Source organism: Urocitellus parryii, chromosome 3 (assembly GCF_045843805.1).
Source record: "Urocitellus parryii isolate mUroPar1 chromosome 3, mUroPar1.hap1, whole genome shotgun sequence".
Taxonomy (NCBI): domain Eukaryota; kingdom Metazoa; phylum Chordata; class Mammalia; order Rodentia; family Sciuridae; genus Urocitellus; species Urocitellus parryii.
The window spans coordinates 120,072,388-120,089,587 of record NC_135533.1 but is presented as its reverse complement, the minus strand read 5'-3'; the positions used below and the strand labels follow the sequence as shown (position 1 = coordinate 120,089,587).

The 17,200-nt window shown below is 39.0% G+C and overlaps 1 protein-coding gene across 1 annotated transcript; it reads left to right on the top strand.

Annotated features, from left to right (window-relative positions):
* Positions 1-11,797: 11,797 nt before the first annotated feature.
* On the top strand, positions 11,798-13,466 carry LOC113177167 (zinc finger protein 280A-like). The gene is given in 2 exon segments (XM_026381698.2): positions 11,798-13,314; positions 13,316-13,466. Coding segments are annotated over 2 exon segments (1,668 nt in total).
* The last annotated feature ends 3,734 nt before the right edge of the window (positions 13,467-17,200 follow it).

The window sequence follows — 17,200 nt, the reverse complement described above, 5'->3', positions numbered from 1 at the left end:
AATCATTATCAGCATGGCCTCCATTTTAGATTTCACTGGATATATTAGACCTGATTTACTTAACTACACTGACTACCTAACTTTAAATCTGGCTTCAAAAGTCTCACTAAATTGTTAAGCCTGACCTCAAACTTGTGATCCTCCTGCCTCAGTCTTCTGAGTCATTGGGATTACAGGCATGAGCTGTCATGTCTGGCAAAGCTCAATTATATTTAAATAAATATAAAAACATATAAACCCAATAATATAAAATTTATATTACCTGGTAACTAAAAAAAAAAATTATAGGGGCTGGGGATGTGGCTCAAGCGGTAGTGCGCTTGCCTGGCATGTGTGCAGCCTGGGTTCGATCCTCAGCACCACATACAAACAAAGATGTTGTGTCCGCCGAAAACTAAAAAATAAATATTAAAATTCCCTCTCTCTGTCTCTCTCTCTGTCTCTCTGTCTCTCTCTTTTTAAAAAAAAAAAATTATAAGGCAGCTGGGCATGGTTGTGGCTAAGCATCTCTGGGTTCAATCCCTGGTACCCTAGCCACGACACCCCCCCCCAAAAAAAATTTTATATATATATATATATATATATATATATCTCAGGCAGGCAAAGAAACAGAAATATAATCTATAATAAGGAGAAAAATCAATAAATTGAGGGGTTGGGGCTGTGGCTAAGCGGTGGTACACTTGCCTGGCATGTGTTCAGCACTCTGTTTGATTCTCAGCACTGCATATAAATAAATAAAATAAAGGTTTATCAACAACTAAAAAAAAAAAAATCAATAAATTGAAACATGCCCACATGATAGGATTAATATACAAGGACATCCAAATAATTATTATAACTCTACTTCATATGTTAATAAAAAGTTGAGAATGTGAAGTAGAGACATGAAAAATGTAAAAAAAAAGTCTCAAATCAAATTTTCTACAGATGAAAACTACAATGTTTGAGTGGAAGAACACACTGGATAGGATTAACAGAAAATTAGATATTACAGAAGAAAACATTACTGAACAGCAATAGAAATACTCCAAAATTCACTGTTTGAGGATGATATCCTGAGAGCCTATTTGTCTCTGGTCTCTGCAACATCAGTTCTTAACTGGATTTCCTTGATCTCTATCATGCTGTACAGTCCTTCAAAAATCCCAAGCTCCCTGCCCCCACAAGAAGCCAATTTTTAATAAATTCAAAAGTAAGATTAGCATATATTTTATAAAGGATGGGGAAAGGGGTGGCATGTACAAAATCCTTGTCTATACTGCTCACCCTAAACAAAGCAGAAGAAACTGGGTGAGGTAGAAAGGAAATCCTGTTTACCTTAGAGGGGATTATACTGGGTACCCTGCTATGATAACAATAATATGAATTCCTTGTCTTATTCTCTAATATTCTTAATTCCTAATGTCTACTGCTTGGACATTAATGTCCCAATTTAGGAAATTTATTTCTTTTAGAATAGTCTAAATTTATTTTTTTATTGATTTTATTTTTTAAATACATGACAACTGAATGCATTACAATTCTTATTACACATATAAAGCACAATTTTTCATACTTCTGGTTGTATATAAAGTAAGTTCACACCAACCCATGTCTTCATACATGTACTTTGGATAATGATGCCCTCACATTCCACCCCCTGCTCTCTAATTCTAGTCCCTAAGCTATAAAGGGAATTCCAGGTTTCTTGCAAACCTTAGATGTTCTCTGGTTTCCATGAGTATTCCATTACCAGTTACCACTGGGTCACCAAAGGGGACTATAGAAATGTAGAGAATAGCAAGAGGCTTAGCCACAGATGGAGATTTGCATCTGAAAATGGCCTAGTGATTCTGAGCAAGGTCTCCAAAGGAACCATTACAGGCTGCTGTCTATTCATCCAGTGGCAAAGCCTGAAAGAGGACTGAAACAGATGAGCTGGCAACCTGTCAGCTCTCTCAAGGTATAGGTAATTATGCAATTCATTCCATCTCCTTGTAGCTGCAGTTTTTTTGGTTTTGTTTGCTTATTTGTTTTGTCATTGTATCTAACCTAGGAACTTTAAGCAGTGCTAGGTCGAGCTCTGTCTCTGAGTACACCCACAGCTCCTGGAGTTCACATTTCTTTAGGAACACCTTTGCAAATTGTTGTGACTATATATGCTTAGTATTTTGTGGTGAACTTTTCCCTCTACTCCTATGTTCATGTTCCCCCTACCCACTCCCCTTTTCTTTGTGGTATTGGGGATTGATTGAGTCCAGGGTTGCTCTAGCATTGTGCTACATCCCCAGACCTTTTATTTTATTTTGAGATAGGGTCTTGCTAATGACCCAGACAGGTCTCAATTTTGGATTCTTTCAGTTTCCTGAGTGGTTAAGATTACGGGCATCTGCTATTGCTGATAGGGTACAGGCAGATGTAGATGATAGGAACACAAGATTAAGGGAATAATTCTATAAAATGGGCCCACTGGGCTGACCCTTGAATGCCTTCTTTTCCAAGAAGAAATTTACCTGCAACACTGCCTGGCTCGAGTGGACAGGATATGTCATATTCCTCAGCAAACTACCTGTTATCTGCAAAAGAAAAGCCAACCTGAAATAATGTCAATAAGAGAAACCCAAGTTACCTAAAGAAGAAGACTTTTTGTCTTTTTCACAGACCAGATCCCAGAAAATCTCTAAGAATTTATGGTGAAGAATCCGATTAGAACCAGTCAGAATGAGTCAAACTGACCTAGGTTGCCATGGCAGTGGGAACTTGATAGTCTGATGTCATCCTGCTGTCCATCAAAAGTCAAGAGGTGGACCTGGGAGGGACTCTCTGAAAACTTCTCTAGGGTCCCCAATAAAACTGGAATGCAGGAGAGGCACACTATATCTCTCCTTTCTGAGAAGACCCACTCTCTCTTTCAAGGGTGTCCTCCCTTCAATAAACACATGCCTGTTACTCTGAAAAACATGTCTGAAATCTTTGTCTTGATCAGAAGACTTGAAGGGGTGGGGGTGTCTTCAGGCTGCCTCAGTTTCCTTGAAAGCCCCAGCTCTGTAACTGAACTCAGTTCTATGTCTCTGGATGAACTGTGTGTGTGTGTGTGTGTGTGTGTGTGTGTGTGTGTCTGTGTTGCTGGGGATCGAGCCCAGTGCCTCAGGCATACTAGGCAAGTGTTCTGCCACTGAGTAAGTGACACCTCAACCAGAACATTATCTTTAATAAATCATGTGGTTTTTTGGGGGGTGGAGGGGACTCTTCAAAATTATTTCTTTTTTTTCACCTCTTTGTTTTTATTTGTTCAAATTAGTTATACATGACAGTAGAATGCATTTTGAAACATTATACATAAATGAAGTATAACTTCACATTCTTCTGGTTGTACATGATATATTTACACCTGTAGTATAATCAGATATGCACATAGGGCAATAATGTCGGATTCATTCTACTATCTCTCCTACTTGTACACCCCTCACCTTCACTCCCCTCTGTCTGATCCAAAGTACCTCTATTCTTCCCCAGATCTTCCCCAACTGTGAATTAGCATCCCCATATCAAAGAAAACATTCACCTTGAGTCTTTGGGATTGGCTTATTTCGTTTTGCATTTAGCATGATATTTACTTTATTTCATTTGCTTCACCTCTTTTATATATGCTAAAACTACAAATGTGCTAAAATCTCTTATTCGTTGGTGACCCATCTCCTTTTGCTGAGAGTGGCTTTTTAAAGTTTTCACTGAAGTCTTTGCATCTTTGACCAACTATTTTTTTTTTTTTTTTAAGAATAGGTTATTTCTGTCCTGCTAGTTCATAAACTCCAGAAGATAGGGATTATGAATGTTTTCACTGATGTAGCCCTATAATCTATTTCTGTAATATCTAATAATTTTTGGCAATACAGTTGCTAAAGGAGATATAAGGACTTGTGAAAAATATCACAAAAAATTAAAACATTAAATTTTAATTCAGGTGGATTGATTTTAAGGAGAAAGATAATCTGCCTTACATAAACTAATGTAATTGATTTTATCTGAAAATCTTCCTTGGTGGCTTGTTTTTAAACAATGATGGGGCAATACCACAGCAGGTAAAAGTGACAAGGTGGCTTATTGTGGGACTTGCTGCCCTTCCTTCAGGTTTCACATTTACTGTGTGTGTGCTCTTGTGCTCAAGGAAAGTGATAAAATGCTTTACAATTTTAAACAAGTGCTATGTTCACTGTTTTTCTCTGAATCCCCATTTTCCACTAGATTTTGAACTTATTAGTCATGATTTTGCCAACTAAAGCACTTAAATAAATCACTGCTTTAAATGGTGAAGAGTAGCTGTGTATTGTCTAGATATCCTTGTTGCCATCTGCCTGGCTCCCAAGTACTTTCCCCTGGTTAGTTAGGTTAACTGTTTTTGTCATTAAATCATGGATTCATTAACAACCTTTTGGGAGAAACAGTTTCCTATAGGCAGGTAACCTTTGTAAGGGTGGAGGAGGAGGGGCAAGGGCTCTGAAGGCATTAGCATTTTAATCCCCCAGAGTCTGTCTACATTTTCCCAGACCCAAATCAGCTTCCATCTTTTGGATCCAATCCAAGTATTTATTTAAAAAAAAAAAAAAAAACTGAAAAAAGAGCATTGGGAACTGTTATATAATTCCAAGAAGCTCAATACCGTGTGAGATTAGAGGGAGAAGTGCAGGCAGATGAGCCCTCTCAGATTCTATAACAAAACACCATAGACTGGGTGGCTTTTTTTTTTTTTTTGTATTGGGGATTGAATACAGGGATGCTTAACCACTGAGTCATAGCCCAGCCCTTTTTAGTTTCTATTTTGAGATAGGGTCTCACTAAATTACTTAGGGCCTTGCTAAATTACTGAGGCTGGCCTCAACCTGCAATCCTCCTGCTTTCAGTCTCCTAAATTCCTGGGATTGCACTTTTGCATCACCACTGGCTAGACTGGGTGGCTTAAGCAATAGAAATTTATTTCTCACGATTCTGATGTCTGGAAGTCCAAAATTAAGGTTTTAGATGATTTACTTTCTGGTGAGGACTGTTGGTAAAGATGGCGCCCGGAGTGCTTCTCTTCTGGGAGCTCAGGTCCTTGAAGCACTGAATGGAGTGGAAACCCTCACCTCCAATCCCTGTGAATGGCAGGAACTTTGAATGGCGCACCTCCAATCCCTGAAGTGGCGAAAACTCTCAGTCAATGAAGAAGTAACAGCCCACTTGCCTTGCTCCTCCTCATCCTGTGTTAAGCCCATAAATATCAATACCCTCTTCGGTCTCTTACTCTCCCTCCCTCCCCCTCCCTCCCCCTCCCTCCCCTCCCCCTCCCTCCCCCTCCCCTCCCCCTCCCCTCCCCCTCCCTTCCCTCTCCTTCCCTCTCCCTCCCCTCCCTCCCCTCTCCCTCCCTCTCCCCCTCCCTCCCCCTCCCCTCCCTCCCCTCTCCCTCCCCTCTCCCTCCCTCCCCCTCTCTCTCCCATTCTCTCCCCCCCTCCCCTCTCTTCTGTTTCTCTTTACAAGGACCTTCTTCCTGGCTTCCAACCGACCCACCCTGCTGAGTTGTTTATCTACAAATAACAGGAGAGATCTGCTGCCCCAGGTGTCCTTGACTCAGTCAGGCTAGGTGGGGACCTATAGCAATCCCCTAGCAACCACCAATCAGCATGAGACAGGGAAAATACCTGGGATGCCAGATGACCCTCCCAGAAGTTTATGGTGGTTGATAACATATTGGGGAACCATATAGTTCAGCACATGCACCCCTTGTGGCTTAAACCAATCAGTTCAAACGAATTCCCCTCTTGTACTAACCAATCACCCTTACCCAACTTGTTCCCACCAGTGAATGTACTAATTATGTTTTAGAGTTTTTTTTACTGAGCAATATTTTTATTTGGAGAAGAATGGAGGGTCTAGGGTCAGCGTTCAGTGATTATCTCTTCAAGGTCCCATTGAACTGTCACTGAGAAAGGATTTATTTGGGGAAGGATCAGTGATTTGGCTCCCTTTCTAGGGATTGTTTTGTCACTGGAAGAGAAAGCACTGGGAAAGGATCAATGCCATTAATGTATGCTTTTCTCTTCCCAATCCATACTACTTGGGGGTTTGTCATTTTCCATATCCAACAGTGGTCAGGGTGGCCTTCATTGAAAAATAGCTTTGCCACAGTACTTGAGGATTTAAGAGAAAAGCCAAGAGTATGTTTGGTTGAAGAACATTCCAGAAATAAGGAACTTGTGTAACAGTCCTTGAAAAGGGGTAAGAAGGGCATTTGGTATTTCACAGTTTAATACCAATTTGGGCTTCATTTGTCAATTTTGCCAATAAAGTTTGTGTTTTGCTTTTTGTTTTTTATAACCAGATATTAAATTATTCACATTGCAGTAAACATTTTTTAAGGTCTCTAAGAGTTAACAAGAACAGCATGTGCAAAACTGACAGCTGTCCAGAGCAAGAACATCAGTACTATCTCTCCTTGCCACTTTGGCCCAGACCTCCCAGAGCAGGAGGTACAGAATGTGGCTGAGCCCCAGAGAATGAGGCACAGAGACTTCTGCCCCATATCAGGGCACATCCTGCTGTAGTAATGTGCTCTTTCAGAGTAGAGGACCTGGCCGCCCAGGGCCATCTGTGCCTGTAGCCCCTCCCCAGCTCCTAGCCATCAAGAAGGGCTGACACTCAGGTTAGCTCAGAGGGAGGCCAAGATGGAAAGGATGGACACTGTACTAACCATCACACTGAGTCCTAGTCCATGCTGCAGGTTTGAGGGGTATTAATGCTGTTGTTGTTCTGTTTTCTGTTTTTGAGTTGAGATCTTGCCTTTTCCCCAAGTTGGTCTCTAACTCCTAGGCTCAACAGATCCTCTGGTCTCAGCTTCCCTAGTAGCTAGGAATACAAATGCACACTACCTTGCCTAGCTCAGTAATGTACTTTTAAAGTTATTTCAGGTGATGGCATTTTAGAACATCTTAATTTGCAAACTGCTTTTCTGATTAAATTTGATCACTTGTTAGCATCAGAATGGGTGGAAATTTACAAATATTTCTTGCCTGTCAAGGGACTCTTGTCCTCCCTTCCCCCAGGATCTGTATAGCAAGGGCAGTTGTAAGTCAACTGGAAGGGAAGGTCTGAGATTTAATCAATAAAGTTTTAAGGGAGGGGCAGGTGGGGGGAGGGATGATCTTCTAATCCTGTTAATAGATTCAAAAAGGGAGTGAGTTGTTACCTGCAGAAAGCTGTTGAAGCACAGTGAGGATCTTGCTTGAGCACTCAGAAATCCCACTGGATCCAGTCTTCCAAGGGTAGCCCACCCAGAGGATGTAAAGTGAAACTTGCCCCTGTTGTTCCTTGGACAAGGACAGGTTGTAGATTTCAGCAGCTAGAGGGATTTATTTGTGAGCACATCCTGCCCCTGGGAAGACTTTGGTTCTTTTAACTCCTCTACCTTGGCTTCAATTCTGTTGGGACAATTATGTGGACTACCCACCCCTGGGAACCCCTAATAGCTCAGGGCCTGGGTAAACTTGAGAGAAGGTGGTGGTTCTTTAAACAACAGAGAGGAGGGAAGGCTCCCACTACTACTGGAGACAAACTGAGAGGCAGCCATACTTTCGATTAGCAATCTGGAGGAAAGGTTTTGGCAATCACTGAACCACAGCTAAACATCCAATCAGGATAAACCGGTCCAGTCACGTGATTGGAGCTCAGTTGAGGTGTTAGAGTTGGATTATAAAAGACTTTAAAGAGGTGAAGTTTTCCTTCCTGCCAGCCCTCAGAAAGGACTTTGAAGAGCAAGCAGTGAGTTGCAGATACACAGGGATCTCTGGACAGTTTTTTCCAGGAGGTAGAAACACCGACACTCCAGCTTCAATATTCCTTGTGGCCCAGAGCAGGAAATATTGAGCCGTACTGAAACATCTGGACGTACAACCTTAGGAACTGGTAAGCTACAAAATTTGGTATCCTTCATTTTGTTTCTCTAAAACTAAGATGGATTTAGGCACTGTAAATTACATAGTCTCTGTCGTAACCACTGGACTTGGGCCCGGGGAAAAGCAATAATAGAAGTATTAAGCAAATAACCATGACTGCATTTCAACAAAATAAATAAAGCCAGCATAGTGGCATGCGCCTGTATTTCCAGTGGCTCAGGAAGTTTATACAGGAGGGTCTTGCGTTCAAAGCCAGCCTTATCAATTTAGCAAAATCCTGTCTGAAAATAAAAATAAAAAGGGAAGGAGATGTGGCTCAATGATTAAGCATCCTTGGGTTCAATCCTTATATGTTGCAAGGTAGGCAGTAATAAATGTTAAGTTGAAAAAAGCACTGGGGGGCTGGGGATGTGGCTCAAGCCGTAGCGTGCTCGCCTGGCAGGCGTGCTGCCTGGGTTTGATCCTCAGCACCGCATACAAACAAAGATGTTGTGTCTGCCGAAAACTAAATAAATATTAAAAAAAAAAAAGAAAAGAAAAAAGCACTGGGGGGAGAACAGGACACATGAGTTTAGGGAATTTGTGATTTTTGATACTGATGTTAGGGAATCCTTGCTGAGGCGTCCTGGACCTGAGGCAGGCTAGAAACAGTGTTATGCTCGAATTCAGGACCCCCAAAGACCACCAGAGACCCAAGATCGATGTAAGCAGCAAAGAGGTGTTTATTGCGAGGCTAGCTCGGTCCTCCGCACGCACACACAGCAACTGGTGACGCTGAGAGGCCCCGAGCCCAGGGTTTGCAGCATTTTTATACATTTTTTGGAGAGGGCAGGGACTTCACATACATCATAGCAAATCATCACACACCGCGGGGAAATCAAATAACAGCTCTAAAACATGATTAGCACATTCACTGGTGGGAACAAGTTGGGTAGGGGTGATTGGTCAGAACAAAAGGGGTATTGGTTTGAACTGATTGGTTTGAGCCAAGAGGGGTGTACGTGCTGAACTACATGGTTTCCCAATATGCTATCAACCACCATAAGCTACTGGGAGGGTCATCTGGCATCCCAGGTATTTCCCTGTCTCATGCTGATTGGTGGTTGCTAGGGGTTTGCTATGGATCTCCACCTAGCTTGACTGAGTCAGGGACACCTGGGGCAGCAGATCTCTCCTGTTATTTGTAGATAAACAACTTACCAGGGTGGGAATGTGCCTAGGAGTGCTCTGTGGGTTTTTCCAAGGACAAAGGTCATGTCCCTTTCTTGGACAGGCTTTGCTCTGAGAGAGGCTGGTTTTTCAATAGATAAGGGTAATCTGGAGTGAAAACACCCAAGGCAGGGAGAACAACAAAAATTCTGAGAAAGTAAAGGCCTTGGCATATTTCATACTCATGTGGCTGTAGTGGAGTAAGTGAGGGGTAGAAAAGATGAGAACCAGAGTAAGCAAAGGTAGATGGTCCTGCGTTCTACTGGATATTTTCAGATGATAGGTGTTTCCTATGTGTGAAATGAAAAGTCTCTGGAGACTGACAAAGAAAAGAATCAATTCCAACTGCGTGTGTGTGTGTGTGTGTGTGTGTGTGTGTGTGTGTGTATTATGTATGCATGCAATATGTTATATATATGTACATCGTTTAAGATATTTTTTCTACATATAATATACTTAGCATCTTTATTTTAATCTAAGATGTTTTAAAAAAATCTTTTTTGTAGTTGTAAATGGAAAAAAATGCCTTTGTTTATTTTTATGTGGCGCTAAGGATCAAACCGAGTGCCTCACACATGCTAGGCAAGCGCTTTGCCACTGAGCTACATACAGCTTAGCCCAATTCAAGAAGTTTTTAATTGACCGATAATACAGATTGAGGATCTCTTATAAAATTCTTAGGACCAGAAAAAAAAATAGATGGTTAGAACCAGAAGCATTTTGGATTTCTAATTTTTTTTTAAATTTTGGAATATTTGCATATACATAATGAGACATCTTAGAGATGGGATGCAAGTATAAAAAAACATTTGTTTCATTTATACATTTTCATTTATTCATTTGTTTCATTGTAACATATAGCTGGCAGACAGTTTTATATAATACTTTTGGTGTACCTGTATACTGACTTGTCACATAAGGTAAGGTGTGAAAATTTCCACTTGTGGCATCAGTTTGGTGAAAAGATTCTGATTTTGGAACATTCTGGATTTTTAGATTGACGATGTTCAACCTGTGATTTTAATGTTTATGGGGAACAAAGTAATATTTCAATACATGGTAGAACACATACTTGTAATTTCAGCAACTCAAGAAGCTGAGGCAGGAGGATTGCAAGTTTGAGATCAGCCTGCAAAACTTAGTGAGACCCTATTTCAAAATAAACTGTAAAAACCTGGTGATGGTGCCCAGTGACAAAGTACCCCTGGATTTGATCCCAGTACCTCTAAAAAAAGAGAGAGAAAAAAGAGGAAAAGAGAAAAAAAGTTTTGATAACATGTTCACAATTAAGGAAGTAATCAGTAATTAGTAATTATGTCTATCATCTCTTTTTTTTCCTGTCATCAACCCTTTTTATTTTTTATTTGTTCTTTTTAGTTATATATGACAGAATTTTTTTTTTTTTGAGACAGGGTCATGCTAATTTGCTGAGGCTGTCCTCAAATTTGCCATTCTTCCGCTCAGCCTTAGCAGTCACTGGAATTATAGAAGTGAGCCACTGCCTGGCTCATTTCCTGTATTTTTAATAGGAGTACTGGGATGACCATGAAGAGTTATGATAAAGGTTTTGTTTATTTGTGCTAGGAATTTTCTGTCTTAACCCTTTAGGCATACTAGACAAGTGCTTTACCACTGAGCTATATCCTCAGTCTGACAAAAGGGTTAAGACAGAAAATTCTGTAATAATCAAGGGAGAAAACATGATGTTTTCTATAGGGAAGGTGACATGGAGATGGAAGGGAATGGTCAGACTCTAGATACTTTTAGGAGACAGAGCAGAGTTTGCTAATTGATTGGTGGTTGGGTATGAGGAAAAGCCTGGCAAAGGATGACTCCAAAAGTTTGTGGTCTGAGAAACTGGCTTAACCTCGGACTTCTGTATCCACTGCTTCTGCATCTTTGGATTCAACCAACCAACAATTGAAAATATTTGAAAAAAATTCATCTACACTGAACATGTACAGACCTTTTTCTTGTTGTTACTCTCTAATCAATGCAGTACAGCAATTTTTTTACATAGCATTTGCATTGTATTGGGTTTTATATGTGATATAGAGATGATTTAAATTATACAGGAAAATGTGATAGGTTATATGAAAATGCTAGTTTTTTTTATGTAAGGAATTTGAGGATTTTGGTATACCGGATGGGAGTATGTGATGGTGGTCCTAGAACCACTCTCCTCAGTATATCTAGGGATGACCACTGGGAAGAATGGAATATTACAGGAGTAGCAGATGTTTGAGAGTCAATTTTGTTAAGGTTAATTATAAGCTTTATATCACATTGGGTGTGATGATGCACTCTGCAATCCCAGCTACTCAGGAGTCTAAGGCAAGAGAATGGCAAGTCTGAAGTCAACCTGGGCAATTCAGTGAGACTCTTTTTCACAAAAGGCTGGGGATGTAGTTCAGTAGTAGAGTGCTTGCCTAGCATGCAGGAGGCCGTGAGTTCGACCCCAGTTACCTTCAACTCCCCAAATAGTTCAAACTTGTTTTATTATATGCAAAATATTGTAGTGATATTAATAGTTACTTCAGTGTTTAAAGGAGAATTAAATAAGGTAAAATGATGTCTTTTAAAATAATGTTTTTACATGATTGCACTTAGGTAGCAATTTATAAAAAGACAGCTCTGAAAACTGAATGCACCACTTGCTTCAATCAAAAAGCAATTACAAAATGTCGGATCACTTCTTTCGTGAGGAACAAGAACCAAAACCACTGAAGAAACATCAGAGAGAATCCAATCAGATAGACAAAGATAATGATGCTGAGTTGATTTTTATTGGGATGGAACATGCAAATGAAGATGCTGAAATTCTCTTTGTCAGGATGATTTCAAACTCAAAACCAGTTATTTCAAACATTTTGAACAGAGTCACCCCAGGCTCATATTCAAGAAGAAAGAAAGGCCATCTCAGTCAAGATCCTGCACAAATGTTTCAATCTGCAATGCATGTGACCCCTATGGCCACAGCAATCACACCAGTTGCTCAGTCTGAACAGAGTTCAATAGATATTCCTATTACTGTTGAGTCTTCCTCTAAACCTGATTATAGAATGAGCTCACCACAAGTTGTTCCTCCCCATTCATCAGATTTGTTCCCTTCAAGGACTCAGTGTCTAGAGAAAGTTGCACTTTCTGTAGTAGGCAAGGTTGAAAGTTCTTGTGATTCAAAGAGAACTTCTACTTCAGATATAGACAGCAGAAATCCAAAAAGGTCTAAACTCAGGAATAAAATCCCAAGTACACATTCATCAACTATGGCCTCTTCTGATATCTCTCCTACAAAAGACATAAGTACACCCTCAAAAAGTACTCACTTCTTATCAAGTCACGTTCAGAATGGAACATCCTCTCCTTGGCCTCCTGCTAATGAAAAGGTACCTTTTGTTCTTAGAGATCCAGGCCCAGGAAATAACTCTGAAGGACTGATAAAAACAGGCTTTTCCAGCCTTGCAAGTCAAAACAAGACCTTTGATCCCAAGAAAGGAAATTTAATCATGTCACTTAGTGACTTTTACTATGGACAACATCAAGGGGATGGGCAGCCAGAACAGAAAACTCACACAACCTTTCAATGCTCTAGCTGCTTGAAAGTTCTAAAAAATGTTAAGTTTATGAATCACATGAAGCATCATTTGGAACTTGAGAAGCAGAGGGGTGACAGCTGGGAAATCCACACTACCTGCCAGCACTGCCATCGGCAATTTCCCACTCCCTTCCAACTACAACATCATATTAACAGTGTACACACTTTTCAGGAGCCCTCTGCTGTCTGTAAAATTTGTGAGTTGTCATTTGAAACAGATCAGATTCTCTTAGAACACATGAAGGACAATCATAAGCCTGGGGAAATGCCCTATGTGTGCCAGATTTGCAGTTACAGATCATCAGCCTTTGCTGATGTGGAAACACATTTTATAACACACCATGAAAACACTAAGAATTTGCTTTGTCTGTTTTGTCTCAAAGTTTTTAAAATGGCAAATCCATACATGAATCATTGTTGGAAGCACTGGAACAAGAAGAACCTCTTTTCATGTTCCAAGTGCCGGCTACAGTTTTTGACTTCGAAGGAGGAAATAGAGCACAAAACCAAGAATCATCAAACATTTAAAAAGCCAGTACCACTGGAGGGATTGCCTCCTGGAACAAAGGTTATTATTCAGACTTCAACTCACCCATGAAGAAGTACAAACATTCATTATTGTGAGCAACACTGATCCTTGCCTGTCATCTTTGAAAACTAAAAAGAGGAAGTCAGTAAACACTAGATATTCTGTACCTACAGCCAGGATTCTGGCTAAAAACATTCTACCCACTTTCAGGAATTGTGAAAGGTAGAACTGAAGCTGTACATTGTGGCTGATGCTAACCAGTAATGTGATCAACTGTCAGGTTTTACCGTGACATCTTTACCTTCTTACTGTCAAGAAGTATCTCAGAAATCTTCATGCCCTTTCCCACTCAAACCTCTCTACAAAAGTAACCACTACTCTGACCTCTACCATTATAGTTTTTTCTACTTACGAATTTTAAATAAATGGATTCATACAATAAATTCTTGCCTTTGGCTTATTTTTGAAAAGTGAAATGCATGCTTGCTATATATAATAGTAGCATGCTGTTTTTCATTTCTGGGTAGAATTCCATTAAATAAAATTGACACAGTCTTATATATCCACTTTATAGTCGATGGACTTTGTGGTTGATTCTTCAACTATTTTGAATAAAGCTGCTATGAGCTTGTGTATATTTTCTGGAAGACATGGGTAGTTATTTGTTTTCGATATAGTGCTGGAATTGCACATATTCAGCTTTTTTTAGTGTAAATATGGTCAAATACTTTAAAAAGTGAATGAAACAATTTATATTACCATCATCAATACTGATAATTCCACAGATCCAACATTTGATCCTTTCAGTCTTTTTAACTATTGCCCATTTCTTGAAGTTGTAGTATCACATTGTAGCTTCAATTTGCATCTTGATGAGTAATGATCTTGAAAATATATTTTTCATGTGGTTTATAACTTAGATATTCTTCAAGTCTTATTCTCTCTTACCTTTTAAAAACTGTTCTGTTTTTCACTTGGTAAGGTATAAGTAAACTGCTAGAACACTACATATATTCCATATCTTGATCTGTATGTTGGTTTCAAAGATATAATATGTATATCAGGATTTGCCCTTCCTGTATATTAAGGAAATTACTATCAAGGACATAAAGATATTCCTCCTATGTTTTCTTTTAGAAATGTATCTCTTTAGCCTTTAACATGTAGTTATGAGCAATCTCAAATGAATTATTATGATATGATAAAACATAGGATCAAGGTTAATATTTTTCAGAAGCATATCTAAATCAACAAAAGCATTTACTCAAGACCACTTCTTCCCCACTTTGTTGCAATGGAATATTTTGTATAAATCAGGTGACTGCATGTATGTTTCTGGACTGTTCTATTCCATTTGTTCAGTTCTCTCTTTTTGTGCTAATGCTACCCTGTCTTAATTATTGTAACTTTGCGTAAGTCTGTGTATCTGTGTTTACTTCTTCAGCTTTAGAGTTCTAAATTGTCTTACTGTTCCAGGGTCTTTGTGTACTGAAGTGGTTATCATGAACATCTTTGCCCTGTTCTCAAATTCAGATACAATACTTTCCCATTAATTATGATATTAGTTGTACGGCTTTTTGTAGCTACCATGGACTGCAGAGAGATTGAGCTAAAAATTAATGACAGAAAGATCATTATAAAACTCCTAAAATCTGGAAATTTGACAATACAGCTAAATTGAACTAGGACTAGGTTGAAGCAAACAGGAGCCTAATGGGCAAAAGTGACAGGTTCTAGGAACCTGTGAGTGAGTGCCTCCTTAATGTTGTGCTCTGGGATCCTTGCTTATTTTACCTTAGTCCTGGTCCTCAATATAAATAGCCCAGAGCTCCTTTAAGAAATCTCAGTGGAAAAGGGAAAATGATGAACTCAATAATGTTGCATACAATCACAAAATTTATGCGATGGAACTAAAGCAATTCATAGACATTTATCTCTAAATACATGTACAGTTGGCCCTCTGTACATGTGGATTCTGTACCCATGGATCCAATCAACCTTGGATTGAAAATATTGGAAAAAAATTGCATCTGTATGGGGCTGGGGTTGTGGTTCAGTGGTAGAGAGCACTTGCCTAGAGCATGCGAGGCCCTGAGTTCGATCCTTAGCACCACATAAAAATAAATAAATAAAAACAAAGGTATTGTGTACAACTAAAATAAATATTTAAAAAATTGCATCTGTATTTAACACATAGAGACTTTCTTCTTCACCATCATTCCCTAGACAATATAGTATTTACATAGCAATATGTATTATAAAAAATTTAGAGATAATATGAAGAATTCAGGAGCTTTTTTTTTTAGGTTATAAGCACATATTACATCATTTTATATAAGTGACTTGAGCATCCACAGATTTTGGCATCTGCATGGAGTTCTGGAAACAATTTCCCATGAACACTGAAGAATGGTTATATTTAGAAAGAAGAAAGGTTGAGAAATTAATGATTTAAGTCTGCTGTCTGTAGAACTTTCTGTAATGATGGAAATGTTCTGCATCTGCTCTTGCCAATATGCTACATGTGGCATATTGAGCTATAGAAATGTGGCTACTATGACTGAGGCATTGAATTTAAAAATATTTATTTTTGATTAATTTAAAATTAAAATAATCATTTTTACAATAGAACTTCAAGTAATGTATGTACTCTTCCCTCAAGGAGGCCTCATGCCCTGTCCTGGGCATAGGCAGGATTTAATGGCTTAGTTCACTGTAAGCTATGTCAACACAGTTGGCAGGCTAGCTCTGGATGCAACTTCAAAAACATGAGGTACAAGGTTCAGTTGCTTGGTCAAGTTTCTTATGCCTGGGACAGTTAGCCAGAATTTCCAAAGAATAGTGTATGAAGGGGAAAGAAAGCAACTTTACCAAGGAGAAACCAACAAGTCCCATTGATGGCATGTATCCCTAAGATTTGGTGAGAAGGGCACATCATGTCTTTCATATTCTTCTAAAAACCCAGTGTAACCACAAGAAAAGCATCAAACCCAAACTGAGATACATTCTGAAAAGTATCTCACCTTTACTCCTTAAAGTTGTCAAGATCTTCAAAAATAAGGAAAGTTTGAGAAACTGTCTCAGACCTGGAAAAGATAAAGAAACAGGATGACTTAGTGCAATTCATTGTCCTGGATGGGAATCAGAAAGAGAAAAAGGGTATTAGTAAAAAAACAAAACAAAACAACAACAACAAAAAAAAAACTAGTGAAATTTGAAGCCCAGAGTTTAGATAATAGCCTTTATTGATCAATACTGGCATTATTGTGCAGTCAAAAGATAATTTCACATACATACATCTTAAACATTGTAAATATCTCTTCTACATCTATGATCTCTTCATTTTGACTATGGTATACTCTACTGAACAGTTAAAGGGATAGTATTTTAAAATCCTGTAGATTTTTAAAATAATTTAAAACATTACTCTATAACCTCCTAGGTTAAAAAAGTGAGAATCACTAAGGAAATTAGGACTTCCTTGGAATTGAAGGAAAATTAATATATTATGATACCAAAATTGTGGGACACAGTTAGATTAGTAAAGGTAAATTTACAGCACTACATGCTAGGAAAATAAAAGATTTTGCAAACAAATGAGTTAGGCATTTACCTAAAAAAATTATAAAGAGGAGCAACACATCCTTGTAGAGTGAGGATGGAAGGAAATAATAAGAGTGAAAGAAATAAATGGAGAAGGTAACATATAAATAAAACCAAAACCTTTAAAAAAAGATTACTGAGAGGCTAGCCTCAGCAACTTAGATCCTGTCTCAAAATTAAAACTAAGAAGGGCTGAGGATGTAGCTCAGTGGTAGAGTATCCCTGGGTTCACTCCCCAATTAAACAACAACAACAACAACAACAAATCAAAAACAAGGCTGGGATTGTGGCTCAGGGAAAGAGCGCTTGCCTAGCATGGGCGGGACCCAGTTCGATTCTCAGCACCACATAAAAATA